Here is an 18,682-nt window from a genome sequence, read left to right as displayed (position 1 = left end):
ACTAGAAAAACCACAGCTTTAACTATATGGGCCTTTGTTGGCAAAGTGATGTCTCTGCTTTTTAACACACTGTCTGGGTTTGTCATAGCTTTCCTTCCAAAGGCCTTGACTTACCCTGGTCCTGAACCTCCTGCTGAGAGATGGGCTTGTGGGCTGAGATGTGTGCTGGTCCTGAACCTCCTGCTGAGAGATGGGCTTGTGGGCTGAGATGTGTGGGGTTGGGAGGGGAGGGGCTGGTACTAAACACATCGCAGCTCCAGTGCTGGGAGCACAGGCTTGGGAGGCAGGCTTGTTTCTAAGTCTTTGGCACTGTGGCTCAAAGCTAACTGCTAGGCTTTGGACAAGCTACAGGCAGACCGTGTTTTATTGCACTTTAGCAGATGTTGTGCTTTCTTTTTACAAGTTGAAGGTTTGTAGCAACCCTCCCATGAGCAAGTCTTTCTGTACCATTTTTTCCAACAGCATTTGCTCACTTCCTGTCTCTGTCACATTTTGGTAATGCTTGACTATTTCAGACTTTATATTTGCCATGGTGATTGGTGATGGTTATTTTTGCAGGAGGACTACAATTTGCTGAAGGCTGAGATGATGACTAGCATTTTTTAGCAATAAAACATGTTTCCCTTATATACAGTTTTTTAAGACATGCATATAATAACACACTTAAAGACTTCCCTGGTGGCTCAGACAGTAAAGCATCTGCCTACAATGCGGGAGACCTGGGTTCAATCCCTGGGTTGGGAAGATCTCCTGGAGAAGGAAATGGCAACCCACTCCAGTACTCTTGCCTGGAAATCCCTGGTAGGCTACAGTCCATGGGGTTGCAAATAGTCGGACACGACTGAACAACTTCACTTTCACACACTTAACAGACTACAGTATAGTGTAAATTCACGGGACTTGCTTCATTGCAATCTTCACCTTATTGTGGGTGTCTGGAACCAAACCAATGATATTCCCAAGTTCTGGCCTGAGTTCTGGCTGTCTTCTGTCACTGTGAGAGTTATTCAGGGACGGTTGTGTTGAGTACCTACCTGTGTGGCACTGAATGGGGTACCAGGGACACTGTGATGAACAAAATAGATAGGGTTCCTCAAGGAGTTTGTTAGTTTCCAGGGAAGCTAGAGAAACAAAGTACAATATTAAATAAATAAAACCGTTGCCCGTTACATAGTAATACTTGCTGTGAGAGCAAATAGGCTGGTTAACCAGCATCCTCTGGTTAAGAGGATGCTTCCAGGAGGGTAGAATAGTATATGCAAAGGCCCTGAGGTATGGCAAAGAGCTTGGGGTGTGCGAAGAGCTGAAAAATGGTCAGGGTGGTAGGAGACTTGGAAGTGCTGGGGAGATGACTGTGGGATAAAATCAGGTAGGGGCCAAATCATGCACAGACGTGACTCCTAAGCGGGAGTTTGCATTTGATTCATTGCTATTAACCGTGCATTTCTCACAGATGCTGTGAGCATTCGGTGAGAAGTAGGTAAATTCCAGTTTCCTCCTGGCTCCTCACTCTGCCCTGTATGCACACCCTTTGTGTGTGTGGGTGGGGAAGGAGTCGTGGGGATTTAAGAGTGGGAAAAAGAGCTGGCTGCGGAGGCAGGGCCTGGGATGGGAAGGAGTGGGAGGTTGCCACAGTTCCTTCCCTTTGCTGGCACTGATGTTTAACAAAGTTGAAAATTCTTATTGCTGCCAGGATTTTGGTGGAGGGGGTGGGGTGCGGTCTCAGCCTGTCAGTGAATTCCTTTTTCTTTTCTAAATCAAGGTAGAGTTGCTTTCCAATGCTGTTTTAGTTTCTCCTGTACATCGAGGTGGCTCAGCTGTACATGTGCATTTACCCCCTCCCTCCCACCGCCATCGCCCCACCCACCCCTCTAGGCGCACCGAGCTGAGCTCCCTGCACTATGTCAGTAAATTCTGAGGCCATGTGTCGGGTCTGATACTTGCACTTCTGCTCAGGTTCAGTTTTTTTAATTTTCTTATTTCCTGGGTGTTCTTCTTCAAAAAGTTTTCACAGAAAGAAAAAGCTTGACGTCTTTGTGCCTTTGGCCTCTGCTGTTTAGTAAGACTGTGATCCTGTCCCTGTCCTTCCATGAAGCGCTCTTGTGGACAGGACCTGGCCTGCAGGAACAGAGCTGCTGGCTTCAATTGGCTTCATGGTGGAGCCAGGCAAAGCATAGGCTGGCGTTTGCTTCTGGTTTCCAGAGCTAATTGCTGAGGTTTTGTTCATCCGTATATATCTTTAAAGCTTCTACTCTTTGGCAATGATGAGCAAATCATGTACAGCCCCTGTCCTCGGACTTGCCCTTGTTGTAAGAGGCTGTCAACATGGGAAGAGTTACATGGTTCTAAGAAGTTTGAGAACGTGCTACATGTCTATCTGAGGGCGTAAAGGAGAGTGATGGTTTCTTCAGCTTGTAAAGAGAAAAGCAAGTCCTGTTAGAATGGCGTTATGAGGAGTGCTTATGTGGAGCCTGGGGTCAGAGACCCAAGTTTGAATGCTGACTCTGAACTCAGGCAAGCTGCTTAAACTCACCAAGCCTCTGTCATTACATGTGAAAGCAGGTAATGACAGGATCGCCCGGGAGGCTGTTCTAGATGCAGACTAAATGACAGAGTGCCCGCCAGGCACCTGGCACCTCGTAAGCACTTACTGCACGGTGGCCCCTCGGGTCATGCTTACCATTATCCTTGTTATATCTAAGGATTCCTGCTGGTGGGACCAGTGAAGGGCTCTGCTTCACGGAACACCCCCCAAAGTGTCCGAAGGTTCCGTATCCTGCCACAGCCTACTTCATAGTCAGAGGCCTTCTTTGACTGCTAAGGTCACCTCTGTGCAGGTGAAGCCCAGTAGGAATGGCCGGCTTGGGTAGAGACCGCCTGCCCATGGCCCTTGGATTGGTGTTAGGATGCACCAGCAGGGGTGAGGGACGAAAGTGGGAATGGGTAGGATGCCCAGGTGAGCAGACTTAAATATCGGCGGGTGCATTAGCCAGCCCAGCGCTGCACCAGAGAAATCCACACGTGGGTGCTGGCGAGGGGCACCATACTCAGACCTGTGTGGACTTTTTAAACAAGTTTATATCTTTCTTTTCTTTTTGGCTGGGTCTTTGCTGCTGTGCGTGGGCTTTCTGTAGTTGCAGCGAGTGGGGCTCCTCTCTCGTTGGGTGCACGGGCTTCTCTTTGTGGCGGGTTCTCGGTTGCAGAGCACAGGGTCCAGGTGCGCGGGCTTCCGTGGTTGCACCGTGTGGGCTCAGTGGCTGTGGCTCACGGCTCTAGACGACCAGCTCCATAGTTGTGGCACACGAGCTTCGTTGCCCCGCGGCATGTGGGATCTTCCCAGACTGGGCATCAAATCTGCATTGGCACGTGGATTCTTTATCACTGGACCACCAGAGAAGTCCCAGTGTGGAGTTTTCTTTAACCAGTTCAGAGCAAGGCAGGGTTCACCCTGTCCATTTCCCTACCACACATTGATTGTGAGAAAGCTGGTCATGATTTGATCTCAGGCATAGAAGACATACAAAAATAACAGAGGGTAAAACTTGAGATGCCTCCTGGGGCCTCTTTCATGGTTCAGTTCAGTTCAGTCGCTCAGTCGTGTCCGACTCTTTGCAACCCCATGAATCGCAGCACGCCAGGCCTCCCTGTCCATCACCAACTCCCGGAGTTCACTCAGACTCACGTCCATCGAGTCAGTGATTCCATCCAGCCATCTCATCCTCTGTCATCCCCTTCTCCTCCTGCCCCCAATCCCTCCCAGCATCAGAGTCTTTTCCAATGAGTCAACTCTTTGCATGAGGTGGCCAAAGTATTGGAGTTTCAGCTTCAGCATCAGTCCTTCCAATGAACACCCAGGACTGGTCTCCTTTAGGATGGACTGGTTGGATCTCCTTGCAGTCCAAGGGACTCTCAAGGTTACAGCAATTATTATGAAATATTTATCATGCTAATGACCTTCCTGCACTTAGAAGGTATGCATATAGGAAAAATCATTATTAGTAAGCTAGTTGAATGGGGACAAATTTATTCTTCGTTTTTGTTTCACATAATTAAACCCAGTACTGTGTATGTCTGTGCATAGAAATATAATAAATATATTTTGTGAGGATGGAATTGATGGTATGCTTCTCATTGCCCATACACACGGTACATTTAATATCTGTGAGAAACTCAGTTGACGATTGTAGCTTACTTCTTAGATCCCCTAAATGTGAAAACAGATTCAGTCTTAAAGGGAATCTTTCCAGAACCCTGTTTCCTTGCCTTCCTAGGCAAAACTCATTAAACATGATTTAACTACTTCTTAAATAGTCTGGATCTCTATAATGCCACAGAATTATACTCCTGGAAGGACCCTGGAAATTTTAGTTAAAAGCCAGATGAGTTTTTCTGATGAGAGAATGGGAAACAAGTCCAGGGACTGTTCCAAAGATGGGCAGTTGGATGAGAAAGCAGGATTTCTGACATTGAGTAGGTAGCCTGTCTTTATAGCCCTCAGTCAGAGTGGTGCTGGTACATCCCTGCCCTCAGCGGCTTCTTACAAGAAGGTCCAAATGCCCCTTTGCCAAGCCCCATGCGGCTCGACTCTGGATGGCCTTTTCCTCTCTCCCTCCATTGAGCGGTGTAACACTTCTCACAGTGTTCAGTGCCTTTAGCAGAAACCTCCAGACCCTTTCTAAACTGCTGCTTCTCATCTGTCCTGGAAAACTACTTCATCAAGCTTGAAAAGCACCCTTCTAAGCTAGTGGGTCTTTTCAACTGTATGATGCCTTGAGTGGGGCTGGCAGTGGCATTTTGACAAACTCTAGACAGGTGCTAAATTATCATTATGTACCATATATCTAGGGGAGCCCTTGGATATGGAGGGTGAAGTGGCACAAATGCAATTTTTGAGATATCTTATGAGGATGTCTAAGACAGTAGTTCTCAAGCAGGGACTCTTTTTGTCCATCCCCATGTAGATATTTGGCAGTATCTAGAAACATTTTTGGTTGTCATGACTGGGGAGAAGGACTGGTTATAGCATCTAGTAGGTAGGGGTCAGAGATGCTATTAACATTCTATAGTGCATAGGAAACCCCCACAACAAAGAATTATTTGGCTCCAAAAGTCAATAGTGCCAAGGTTGAGAAACCCTAATCTAAGACTAAAGAAGGCTAAAGAATACAGGGGCAGGATTTGGATTACAAACCTAAAGCCATGAAAGAAAACACCCGAGAACTGAAAGAAGAGACGATAAAGGATAACTGGTAGGTTTTGGGGTCATATGTTAAGTGTATGTTTAACTTTAGGAGAGGCTGCCAACCTTTTCCAAAACAGTCTGTATTATTCTACATCTCCAGAACAATGCGTGAGTTCCAGTCGCTCCACATCATCACCAGTGCTTGGTATCATCAGTTTGATGTTTTCTATTTTTGCCATTCTGATAGGAAGTGAAATTGCATTGTGACTTTTATTTGCATTTCATTAATGACTAATGTTGAATATCTTTTCATGTGTTTATTTGCTGTCTGTATATCTTTTTTGACAAGGTAGCTGTCTAAATCTTTTGCTCATTTATTAGCTGGGTGATTTCTTTATTTTTTTATTACTGAATTCTGACAGTTCTTTTTACATCCTGGATACAGTCCTTTGTCAGTTATATATTTTGCAAATGTTTGCTGCCCATCTGTGGCTTGTCTTTTGGTTCTTCTAACAGTGTCTTACGTGAAGCAGAAGCACTTACTCTGATGAAGTCTACTTTACCACTGTTTCTTTTACGGATTGTGTGTTTAGTGGCATATCTGAGATATCTTTGCATAGCTCAAGGTCATGCTTTCTTTCAGATGTTTTACAGTTTTAAGTTCTATGTTAGATGTGTAACGTGTGGGTGAGGTTCACCATTATTAGTGTGGTTTCTGCCTATGGATGTCCACTTTTCTAGCACCATTTGCTGAAAGGACTGTCCTTTCTCCATTGATCTGCCTTTGCATCTTTATGCAAAATCAATTGACCATATATTTGTGTGTGTCTATACCTGGACTATATGCAGTTCCATTGATCTGTTTGTCTACCTTTCACCAATTCTGCAATGTCTTGATAAATATATTTTTACAGTAAATCAGGTGGTGTGAGTCCTCCAACTTTATTCCTTGTTTCCAAAATTAGTTTGGTTATTCTAGTTCCTTTGCCCATCTATATATATCTTAGAATAAGCTTATTGATTTCTGTAAAAATATCTGCTGGAATACTTGATTGAGATTGAGTTGAATTCATGGATCAATTTAGGGAGAATGGAATCAGAACAATATTGAACCTTCCTTTCTATGAACATAATATATCCATTCATTTAGGTCTTCGTTAACATCCTTCCTTAGTGTTTTATAGTTTTCAGCATACAAATTCAGCATATATTTTGTAAGAATTATATTTAGTTCATTTGTGCTGTTGTACAAGATACTATTTTTTAATGTCAATTTCTAATGTCAAAGCTAGAGTATAGGAAAATATTGGTATATTGAGCCCCGTATATTGATCACGCTTAAACTCATCAGTTCTAGGACTTTTGAAAAAAAATCGACTTGGGATTTTTCTACATAGACAACAATTTTGCAAACAGTTTTATTTCTTCCTTTTTATTTTATTTTAAAATTTTTTATTGAAGTATAGTTGATTTAGCATGTTGTGTTAATTTCTGCTGTACATAAAAGTGACTCAGTTATACATAAATATATATTCTCTTTCATATTCTTTGCAACCCCATGGACTATACAGTCCATGGAATTCTCCAGGCCAGAATACTGGAGTGGGTAGCCTTTCCCTTCTCCAGGGGATCTTCCCAACCCAGGGGTCAAACCCAGGTCTCCCGCATTGCAGGTGGATTCTTCACCAGCCGAGCCACCGGGGAAGTCCATATTCTTTCCTATCACGGTTTATCACAGGATATTGAATGTAGTTCCCTGTGCTGTGCAGTGGGACCTTATTGTTTATCATATTTCTTTCTTTCTAATCTATATATTTTTTGTTTATTTTTCTTGCTTTATCGTGCTGGCAGGGACCTGTAGTGGATGTTAAACAGGAGCAGTGCAGTGGACGACTTTGCCTTGTTCCCAGTCTTCAGGGGGAAACATTAGTAAAGTATGATGTTAGCATTAGGGTTTTTGTAGATGCTGTCTTTCAGATTAAGGACATTCCCTTCTATTTCTAGTTCACTAATAGATTTTGTCATGAGTGGATATTGAATTTTAGCAAACGGTTTTCCTATATTGATATGATCATATAGTTTTTTTTCTTTAGTGTACTGATATTGTGAATTATATTGACTGATTCTCACATATTGAATGAGCTTTACATTCCTGGGATAAAGCCCATTTGCTCATTATGTATTTTCCTTTTGATATATTACTAGATTGAATTTGCTGTTATTTTGGTGAGGATTTTTGAGTCTGTATTCATTGAAAATATATCGGTCTGTGGTTTTATTTTAATGTTGCTCTGGTTTTCTTCATTTCTTCTTGAATGTGCTTGGGTGCTTTCCTTCCAGGGATTTGTCTGTTTCGCCGAATGGGCTGGGCTGCTGCTGGTGCTCCCTTGGCGCCCTTTCCGTGGCCGTGGGGTCTGTGGTGGTTGCTCTTTCGCTCCTCATGTGGTGGTTTGTGTTGTCGTAGCCTCTTTCTCTCCTGCCTCCTTTTCCCTCTCCTCGTCCTCCTCCTCCTTTGTCAATCTGGCTAAAGGTTTGTTAATTTTACTGACTGTTGCCTGGTTCTCTGGCCAGAAACATGAGGTTTGTTAGGGTTTTACCTACTTTTTCAGAGCATCACTGTCCAGGATTGGGGCAAAGCTAGGAGAGCAAAAGGAAAAAGAAAAAAGGGAAACTCACCCCCAGTACCAGCCCTTCTCTAAGTCTTGACTCCCTTTCATAGTCGCCTTCTTTTGTTTACTTTTCAGAGTCCTCAGGTAGTTGCTTTTTGTATTTTATCCAGAGTTTTTCACTGTATTCAGCAGGAAAGAGAGGTTGTATTGACTTACCTCATTATGTCAGAAGCAGAACTCTCCCGGAATGCTCTTTTTTTAATCACAGTATTTTTACCCTCACTTGCTGCTCCTAAGGAACCTGTCAGTGAGTGTATGTTTTGAGATATCAGGTGCCTGTAAAGATATAAGTTATTCACAGAAAACTGTCTGAGGAAATCTAGGTTCCTTACAGAGAAGTGTCATGAATCGCTTCTCTTTCTTGTGTTATCAAAGACAGAAACCCACTTCTGGTTGGCTTGAAAATACTGTTAGCCTCTGACCAGGAAGCCAGAAATGTCACCTTCCTCATCTCTTAACATTGCTTCCCTGAGTTGATTCTGTCTCGGGCGGATCCCTCCAGAGTGGTCCACCATGACCTACATCCTCCCAGATCAGCAACCCCGAAGGGCAGAGAGTGGCTTTCCCCAGTAGTTTAGCAAACATCTTGAAGCCTTCACTAGCCCTGCAAGGACCGCTTGCTCATCTCTGAACCAGTCTCTGATGCCAAGGCATGGAACATGTTGACAGACAGCCTTGATCTTATGCTCAGCCTGGGGTCAGTTGGGGTTGAGACATCAGTTATACCTGAATCTCAGACACGGAATGGGAGCTACTTAAGACATGCGTTCTCAGCCAGGGTGATATCACCCCCAAGGAATTAAAAACATCTTAGATAATATATAGTTTAACAGATTGACAGTGTTATTTGTGGGATTAACATTTCATGGAGGTTGGTAACTATGAAAAAATGTTGAGAAGGGCTTCTGAGGGGACAACAGTTTAAAAGGAGGTTGAGAAACACTGCCCTAAATGAAACTGAGGTACTGTCGTCAAAAGAAGGGGCATGGATACCAAACAGCAAAAACAGCACTTATCTGCTCTGGCGGAGCCTTGGAAACTGGAGCCAGCAGCAGAATGGTGGCCGGGGGTGCCCTCTGTCACTGGGGTGGAGAGTAGGGTGGGGGCTAGTGCCTAGAAAGCTGAGCCTTGTCTTCAGTCTCCCTGGCCCAGGAGTTCTGGGATTGAAGGGTTGTTTGATATGAAGTGTGAGAGGGTACCCTGACCCCGCAATTCTCTGCTGTTGCTGGTGCAGGTGAAGAATGAGGTGGAGAAGCTCCCCCGGCAGCAGCGGAAGGAGAGCATGAAGCAGAAGATGGAGGAGCACACTCAGAAAAAGCAGCTTCTCGTGAGTCCTTGTCCCTGAGTTGGGGGGTTGGAGGGGTTGGGGAGTCCCAGGTTTGAGACCCCGAATGGTGCCCCAAGTACTTCTCTGTGTCCGTGCCCTGCCCCTTGAATATTCACCTATCTCTTATTCTTGCTTGTGTTCAGTCATGTCCAACTCTTTTGCAACCCCATAGACTGTAGCCCGCCAGGCTCCTCGGTTCATGGGATTTCCCAGAATGCTGGAGTGGGTTGCCATTTCCTCAGGGGATCTTTCCGATCCAGGGATTGAACCTGAGTCTCCAGCTTTGGCAGGCAGATTCTTAACCACTGAGCCACTAGGGAGACCCCCCTATCCCTTATTCTGAACCTCTAAACCAGATCATCCTGGTTATCCTTCATCACCTCTCCCACGCAGCCTTCCTTGATAGCCCTCACTCCAGCTGGAAGTGAGCTCTCCCATCTCTGCGAGACACCACAGACATTTATTTCCATCTCTCCCGAAGCCTTTAGCACCTCCTGCCTTGTTTTATGGTTGTTTGTACATCACATCTCCTTGACCAACCCAGTATATCCATCTGCCTGCTTGGAGTCTCAAAGACATCAGGCCCAGGTCCCCCAGACCTTGGCCTGTTCCCTTAGTTCCGAGGGGTCACTGTCCTCCATTGTGCTGTGAGACCACAGGCCTTGTCATTCCTGGCGCCTCTTTCCCCTTAGTTCGTCACTGCTTCTCAGAGTTTGGATTTTTTTTTTTTAATCTCCAAACTCTCTCTGGATCCATCAAGTTGTCAGCATCTCTGTGACCCCTGAGCTTGTTGTCTTTTGCCTGGACTACTTCAGTAACCTCCCAGCTGGTTTCCCTGAAGCTCTTGCAGCTCTTTCTCACACACCAGTTGGTGTGATCAACACGAATTCCAAATCTGATCAGATCTGATCATGACACCCTCCCCCCAAATCCCGGCCTTTAAGCCCTCGTACAGATAAACCTTCACTTTACTCATCTGACCAGTTCAGCCTTCTCGTGTGCTTTCAAGGCCCTGGAGGTCTGGTTCCTGTCCGCCTCTCCCAGCCGAACGCAGTCCCCTCTGCTGCAGCCTCACCAGCCTTCTTCCCACTTCGTGCTCCCATCTTCTCCCACTTCCTCTGTCCCCACATGCAAAGAACATTAGAGTCTGCCATTACAAATGTATTTGTGTTAATATATTATCTAGTTCAGTGTTCACAGCTTACCAGGATAGGTGCTGCTTGTTTTTCCCTTCACAGAGGAAGAAACTAGGGCTTGGAGGGTTGACGGTGCACAGTTAACAGTGGGGTCCCAGGCCTCAAACTGAATCTGACTCCAGACTCTCCTGCTTTCCTCCAACCTGTCCTCGATGCTGTGACTAGAGGAAGAATGCAGTGCTGGGGAGTGGCGGGGAGACAGGCCCTCCTCCCCTGAGAGCAAGAGCAGATTGGCCCTTGGAAACCTGGCAATTGCATCAAGAGCCTCAAAAATGTATTAAGAGCCCCCAAATCCATCCTTTGGCCTAGATTTTCTGCTACGAGGGCTCATCTTACAGATGAGTTATCACAGAGGCTCAAGGACATTTAGCTACCAGAATGTGAAGAGCAGCAGTATCTAAAAGAAAATCTATAAGCAACCTGTTATGTATTGGTTTGATAAGTTAGGGTGTAGTTATACCATGAAATATATTCAGCCATTAAAATATATTTTTGATAGAAGGTTACATTATGACATGGAAAGGTCTTTTTAATAATTTTTACAAATTGTGGTAAAATTGACATAAAATTTGATATCTTACCCACGTTTAAATGATTCTAAGTACATTAACATCATTGTGCATTACCATCTCCACGATCCATCTCCAGAACTCTTTATCTTTCACAACAGAAGCTCTGTACCCATTAAACAAGAACTCCCCACGACACCCTCCCTCCAGTCCCTGACGACCACCATTCTACTTTCTGTCTCTACAAATTTGACCTCATACAAATGGAATTATACATTACTTATCCTTTTGTGTCTGGTTTACTTCACTTACCGCGTCCTCAAGGTTCATCTGCATTGTAGCGTGTATAAGGATTTCCTGCCGTTTAAAGCCTGAATAAGATCTCACTGTATGTGTACACCACACTGTGTTTATCTGTATTTGTTTATGGACACTTGAGTTGTTTCCAATCCCTTGGCTGTTGTGAATAATAGGGCCATGAATATGGGTGTATAAATATCTCTTCAAGTCTTTAAAAGTAATTTTTGAAACAACAGGTGTAGATACATTTGTATAAATGTACCAAAACCAGCTGCTAGCAATGAGTGGTAAGATTAGTGCAAATTTTAGTTTCTTAACATGTTTCCTAAAGTTTTAAATTTTTTAATTTAGTATTTTTTATTGAAGTATACAATGTTGTATTGGTTTTAGGTATACAGCATAGTGATTCAGATATATATATGTGTGTGTATATATATATTCTTTTTCAGATTCTTTTCCCTTGCAGGTTATTACAAAATATTGAGTATCGTTCTCTGTGCTAGACAGTGGGTCCTTGTTGGTTATCTACGTCATATATAGTAGCTAAAATTTTAAATTTAAATTTTAGCTTTTACTATTAAGGAAAATTAAAAACATTGGCACAAATAGGTATAATAATATAATAACTGTAAAGAGTTGGATATGACTGTGTGGCTGAACAACCACCCCATATACAGATCACCTGACCTCAGCAATTATCAACCCCTATCTGCTCACTTCCCCACTCTACTGTATTATTTTGAATTGAATCCCAGACCTCATATCATTTCATCTGTAAGTACCTCAATATGTATCTCTAAGAAAAGAACAACAAAACCAAAAACACACTTAAAATTTTATAAATTTTTTTATTGAAACATTTTTTTTTGGCTGTGCCATGTGTCTTGTGGGATTTCAGTTCCCTGAGCAGGATTGAACCCTGGCCCTGGGCAGAGAGAAGAGTGGAGTCCTAGCCACTGGACCGCCAGGGAATTTTCACCCCTAAAATTGTAAATACTCAACCTTAACAGGACCGGGACTTCGTGGCCAAGCAGAAGGAAGACCTGGAGCTGGCCATGAAGAGGATCACGGCCGACAACAGGCGGGAGATCTGCGACAAGGAGCGCGAGTGCCTCATGAGGAAGCAGGAGCTCCTTCGAGGTGGGTGCCTGAGAGCAGGGGTGCACGTCGGGCCTGAGTGGACGGCCCAGCCCTGGGCAGGACGGACGCTGAGACTTCTCCACCCTAAGACCAGACATCAGCCTCGTGGCGAAACAGGAGGAAAACCCCCACTGAAGTCAAGACTGAGGCAGAGATACCATTATCAATAACACGATTTAACATGCTGGCACACGTCAAGGAAGGAAGGAGAAAAAGAAGTGACGTAGAATGGGTGGAAACTGTATTAAAGAATCAGTGAGCCGGTCAGTGGGGTGGTGAGGTGCGGACAGAATCCAGAGCCCATCAGAGCAGCCATATCACATGTTGAACGCCTCCTCTGCCAAGCCGTGTGCCTTCATCTTGTACCTTCATCACGCCCGTTTTTAGAGATGAGGAAGCCGAGGCTTGGAGGGCGGCTGTGCTTTGGCCAGAGTTGCACCGCTCGCGAGCGGCCGAGTGGGCCTTGGATGCAGACCTTCTCTGGAAGCCACGCCCTTCAGTCCCCGGCGGGTGGGGTTTGGGGCAGGTTTGGTGCTGGCAGGCCCCTCCCAGCTCGGGACTGTCCAGAGACAACAGTGCGGGGGCGGCGGGCAGAGGGGTGCCTGGAAGACGGGCCTTGGCGGGGCAAGCTCGCGTGTCTGGGCGAAGGCCTTCAGCGTGGGGAGCTCTGCTGGGGAGGCTCTGGGTAGGGCGCTCTGGAGGACGCAGGGCTTGGGGTCTTTATATAGCCCCCAGGCTGTCTTATTTATGGCCAGAGAAGGCAATGGCACCCCACTCTAGTACTCTTGCCTGGAAAATCCCACGGACAGAGGAGCCTGGTAGGCTGCAGTCCATGGGGTCGCTAGAGTCGGACACGACTGAGCGACTTCACTTTCACGCATTGGAGAAGGAAATGGCAACCCACTCCAGTGTTCTTGCCTGGAGAATCCCAGGGACGGGGGAGCCTGGTGCGCTGCCGTCTATGGGGTCAAATAGAGTCGGACACGACTGAAGCAACTTAGCAGCAGCAGCAGCAGCAGCAGATGTTGGGTACAATTTTATGGAGTATGGAAAGCAAGCAGGCTCCAACTGGCTAGAACTCTGTGGTCTGAACTCCATTTACAGCAGCTGGCTGAGTGAAAACTGGACTTTGGTGCCTGTGGGCTGTGGACCTAATGGTCCCCGTCTGTCGTAAAGATGTAAACAGGACTGATACCCAAGTACTGTTTCTGGCTCATTATTATACCGGGGACTGCAGCCAGGACTCCGATGGCCAGGGCAGTTAAACGGTGTGAGCCCAGTACTTAATGTGGACCAAGCAAAACGGAGTCCTTGGTATTCCGACATCCTGAACAGAGCCACGGGTGTTTGGGAAAAGTTCGTTTCCCTTGTTACCTTTGCTTATCACGTGATGGTCTGTAAGAACCATCCTACTTGTGGGACTGTGGTTCTGATTGGTTTGGAAGCCAAATCACTGTTTCGGTGTCCTGTGGGTAGATGCTGGCTTTCATGGGATGGGAGGGAAGCAAAATAAACGGAACTTTCACAGTGGGCTGAGCAGGACCAGCTACGTCTTGCAGGGCATGAGGTTCTCCATCTGACCCCACCTCCCTGCCCTGTAGCACTAATGGACTTCCAGTGATAAAATGCCAGGTATCGTTCCAAAACGCACAGATGGGATGCGGAGGGTCCCACCCATTTTTCAAAGTAGGATGTAGTGACAAGTGTCATACCTTCTCCATAGGTTTCCACATGAGCGCTTCCCATCTGCCCCTTAGGGAAGCGCAGGCGCAGTGCGGATAGAATGTAATAGTGTCTTCCAAGGGTATTCCTCCCTCCATGGTGTGCCATTTGGCAGGGGTGGAAGATGGGGCCTGGAGCAGACTTTTTGGCTGGGTTCTAGCCTAGGTCTCTGGTTTCTCTGGCTCCTGACGTCCTGACACTCCAAACACCTCCCGCTGTACCATGCTGCGGGGGGGGGCTCTCTTCCTGAGGTGCTGAGGAAATTCCTAGCTGGTGGCTCAGCCAGCATAGTCTGAGGAGGCGGCGCCATCGCCAGCTGCGGTGTGGAGACCGGGCTCGGGAGTGGAGGGGAGGGCCTGGGGGCTCTGGCCATCTGCACCTCACTGGGTGCTGTGTCCGCTGCAGACCGGGAGGCGGCGCTGTGGGAGATGGAGGAGCATCACCTGCAGGAGAGGCACCAGCTGGTGAAGCAGCAGCTCAAAGACCAGTACTTCCTCCAGCGGCATGAGCTGCTGCGCAAGCATGAGAAGGTGAGGCTCCGAGCCCGCGGTTCCCAGGCTGCCACTGGGAGGCCGGGAGGCCACCCCGCACGTCTGAGAGGAGCCGATTGGCCACAGGGAGGCTCGAGAGGTTCTCGGCAACGTCCTGCCTCAGATCCAGGGGCCAGGAATCATGGAAGCTCCCTCCCTGACCCTGACGCCTGACGTATATGTCTCACTTTTACCCCCTTTTTCCTTTCTTTTGTCCTGCCCTCCTTTCCATTTTCACTTTGTCTTTCCCATGCATTCTCTCAGAATACTTTTTACTTTTTTTTTGTTACAATTGATTTACAATGTTGTGTTAATTTCTGCTGTACAGCAAAGTGACTCACACACATATACACACATATACAGTCTTTTTTCAATAGGCTTTCCCATTATGGCTTCTCCCAGGAGATTGGATATAGGTCCGTGTGCTGTACAGCAGGACCTTGTTGTTTATACGCTCCAAATGTGAGAGTTAGCATCTGCCACCCCAACCCCAGTCGGTCCCTCTCCATCCCCCACCCCCACCCTGCTCTTGGCAGCTGGCCTGTTCTCTGTGAGTTCGTTTCTGTTTTGTAGACAGGTTCACTTGTGCCGTTATTTTGGATTCCACAGGTCAGTGACATCATCTGGTGTCTGTCTGTCACTCCGCTCACTGTGGCAGTCTCTAGGTGTATCCATGCTGCAGGCATCCCTTTGTGTTTTATGGCTGAGTAGTATTCCACTGGACACGTGTGCACATCTCTTTATCCGTTCTCTGTCAGTGGACACGCAGGCTGCTTCCACGTCTTCACTACTGGAATGGTGCTATGAACATAGGGGTGCGTGTATCTTTTTGAATTATAGTGTTGTCTCCCCAAGAGTGGGATTGACGGATCATACGGTAGCGCTTAGTTTTCTGAGGCGCTTCCGTACTGATCTCCATAGTGGCTGTACTGACTTTCATTCCCACCAGCAGTGCAGGACCGCTCCCTTTCCTCCACATCATGTCTAGCATTTGTTATTTGTGGACATTTTAATGACGGCCGTTCTGACAAATGTGAGGTAGTACCTCATGGTAGTTTTGATTTGCATTTCTGAAGATTGATTGTAGGTGTGTAGGTTTATTTCTGGGCTCTATTCTGTTCCATTGATCCATATATCTGTTTTTGTACCAATACCACACTGTCCTTTTTATTTTTTGGATAGACTTGTTTTTTTTTATTTATTTATTTTATTATTTATCTCACAGCCTGTGGGATCTTAGTTTCCTGACCAAGGATCAAACCGGGCCCTTGGCAGTGAAATCTCAGGAGTCCTAACCACTGGACTGCCATAGATTTCCCAGCACCATGCAGTTTTGATTACTGTAGCTTTCTACTGTTGTCTGAAGTCTTTCAAAATATGTTTAAGTCTCAACTTAAATACCGCTTCTGCCAGAAAGCTTTCCCTAACCTCCCCAGCCCAGAGAAGGGCCCCTTCTGTGTGGCTGGAGCACTCTACTTCTGTGCAATTGTCTTGGTTCAGTCCTTTTAGTGGGGACAGAGACAGGTTAAACTGAGATCTGGTGTGGGTTATTACAGCTCCTAACCTAAGTACAGTGTTGGAAGTCAGCCCAAGGCTGTGGCATGCCCTACCTGGCTAGAAAGTTAGGGGAGGCTTCTTGGGAGAAGTGATGCCTGTGCCAAGTTTTGAAATACAAGTGTTAGGTGAAGGAAAATATTCAAATTTATCAAGACTTTAAAAAATATGAATTGACACCTATCAATAATGAGGAACCATCCCATTAATGTACATTTTGCTCTGAGATAATAGCTCAGGATAGCATGCTACCAATTGGTTAAATGAGAAGGCATTCAGAAGGTAAGACTCTAAAACATTGTTAATGGTAATTTTAAAATTGAAAATAGAAAATGTTACTTAAGAGAGAAGTCAAATGACGCCGAGCCTTGTTCTGAGCATTCTGAACCACGCAGGTCTTGGGCTCCTGAGGGGCGTGTGGCAGCCCTGACCTCTGACTACACCTGTGTGTGTGGAGCAGCAGCTGACCTTGTCCCCTCTGGGTGTCCCTCTCAGGAGCGCGAGCAGATGCAGCGCTACAACCAGCGCATGATCGAGCAGCTGAAGGTGCGGCAGCAGCAGGAGAAGGCGCGGCTGCCCAAGATTCAGAGAAGCGAGGGCAAGACGCGCATGGCCATGTACAAGAAGAGCCTCCACATCAACGGAGGGGGCAGTGCCGCTGAGCAGCGTGAGAAGATCAAGCAGGTCGGGGGCCTGGGGTGTCCTGGAGTGGGGCCAGACCCAGTTGTGGTGGGGCCTGAATCTTACACATTTAGGGGAATATAAAATATAAGATGCAGCAGTCTTGGAGAGAGGAGTGGACTGGAAGCCTCATGTTGACCCCCTCTGGTGGGTAGGAAGGAGGCTTGGCGTTGCTTTCTGATGCACGCTCCCCGTCACTCCTGGGCTTCTATTCTGCAGCTGCTTCTACCCTTTTCATCTCCTGAGACCCCCACTCACGAGTCACCCAGGTGGCTCGGGCGCATGGAGTCGGTGACCCTGGAGTCCTGTGCTTCCTGCCTCCTCCACACACTGTCCTAGCACGTCTCAGTGTCCTGCCCGTCTGTGGGCTCCTTGAAGGCGGGGGCTGGGAGGACTTCGCACAGGGGGCCCTGCCTGAGTGGCGCAGGACACTGTGCCTGTGTACATCCTGGCCCCTCGGGGCATCTCCTGAGGGAGCGACTTCACTTGTTCTCGGTTGCAGTTCTCCCAGCAGGAAGAAAAGAGGCAGAAGGCAGAGCGGCTGCAGCAGCAGCAGAAACATGAGAACCAGATGCGGGACATGTTGGCCCAGTGTGACAGCAACATGAGTGAGCTGCAGCAGCTGCAGGTACCGCCCCCTGCCCCGCCGTGCTCGCCCCCGTCTCCCCGGGGGCACGCAGCTCTCTGGGGGGACCCTACAGACAGGGGAGCTCTGGGTGGAGCTGTTTCCATCCTGCTGTTCTCTGTGATGTTGGTCACATCATGTCCCCCTCCCATGCCATAGGTTCCACATTTATAAAACAGGTGTGGGGCAAGGTAATCACTCCTATTTTGTAGAACTGGAGTGAGGCTTTGTGAATGAGATGGCAGAGCTGGGCCAAAAGTGCTACGCCCAGGACATGGCATTGGGCATGTTGCTGGCTTTCTTGGTCATCACTGTGTCTTTGGAAAAGGTGTCCCAATAACCCTAATACCAAAACCAGACATATTACAAGGATCAGTATCTCTCATGAGCACAGATGCACAAATCCCCGATGAAATGTTAGCAAACAGAATTTAAAAATACATAAAAAGAAGTATATACCATGACCAGGTGGGATTTACCCCCCAGGGTTGGTGCAGTATACAAAAATGAGTTAATGTAATCCATGACATCAGAAGGCTAAAGAAGAAAAATCACATGATCATATCATCAGTAGATACAGAAAACGCATTTGACAGAGGCTGACACCTGCTTATGTTAATTAGCAGAAGGGAACTTCCTTAACTTGATAAAGAGTATCTACAGAAACCTACAGCTACCATTATCCTTGATGGTAAGAAGCTCAAAATTTTCCCATAAAGTCAGGAAAAGGAATCCCGATATTGCCAAGCCCCTGTGTGACCCCCTTCCTTGGGGAGATCCTTGACCTCTTCAAGTTTCTCGAATCCCAGTCAAGTTTGCCTCACCCTAAGGGCCCTTGCCCAGGAGTTGGTACTTGGAGCCCCCTTGTGGTGGAGCGAGGCATTGCTCTGCCTGACAGATGCACTGACACAAGCATCTGTGACCTCAGGAAACTCTTGAGGCTGTGAGACCCACCCAGCAATTTCTGGAAGGGCAGAGGGGTGTGGAGGAAATACTGCAGGTGTTGAATCCTGGCAGGCAGGGGCTCTGCTGCGTGTTGCCGTGTGAATTTTAGCCAGCCTGCTCACCTTCTGTATTTATGTTCCCACCCCTGCCTCATGGGGTTACTGTGAGGATCAACTGAGAGAAGCTGTAGAGAGCTAGCAGCCAGCTCTGGGCAGGCCACAAGTACTCAGGGCAGCTATGAGTATTGTTCCCACAAGGCGGTTTCTAAATTCCTAGAACCCTAGAGCTTGAAACCCCAGGTA

At 46.9% G+C, this 18,682-nt stretch overlaps 1 protein-coding gene across 1 annotated transcript in view; it reads left to right on the top strand.

The window, feature by feature from the left end:
- The window catches only part of STK10 (serine/threonine kinase 10), a 124,453-nt gene that overhangs the window by 96,917 nt on the left and 8,854 nt on the right, over positions 1–18,682 (top strand). Inside the window, exons 13-17 of the mRNA XM_027520253.1 lie at positions 9,086–9,178; positions 12,194–12,323; positions 14,451–14,575; positions 16,625–16,813; positions 17,313–17,438. Coding sequence (XP_027376054.1) covers positions 9,086–9,178; positions 12,194–12,323; positions 14,451–14,575; positions 16,625–16,813; positions 17,313–17,438 — 663 coding nt within the window. The remainder of the gene's footprint in view (positions 1–9,085; positions 9,179–12,193; positions 12,324–14,450; positions 14,576–16,624; positions 16,814–17,312; positions 17,439–18,682) is intronic.

The sequence above is a fragment of the Bos indicus x Bos taurus genome, chromosome 20 (genome assembly GCF_003369695.1).
Source record: "Bos indicus x Bos taurus breed Angus x Brahman F1 hybrid chromosome 20, Bos_hybrid_MaternalHap_v2.0, whole genome shotgun sequence".
NCBI lineage: Eukaryota > Metazoa > Chordata > Mammalia > Artiodactyla > Bovidae > Bos > Bos indicus x Bos taurus.
The sequence above is the reverse complement of the archived record's forward strand: the minus strand, read 5'-3'. Positions and strand labels throughout refer to the sequence as shown.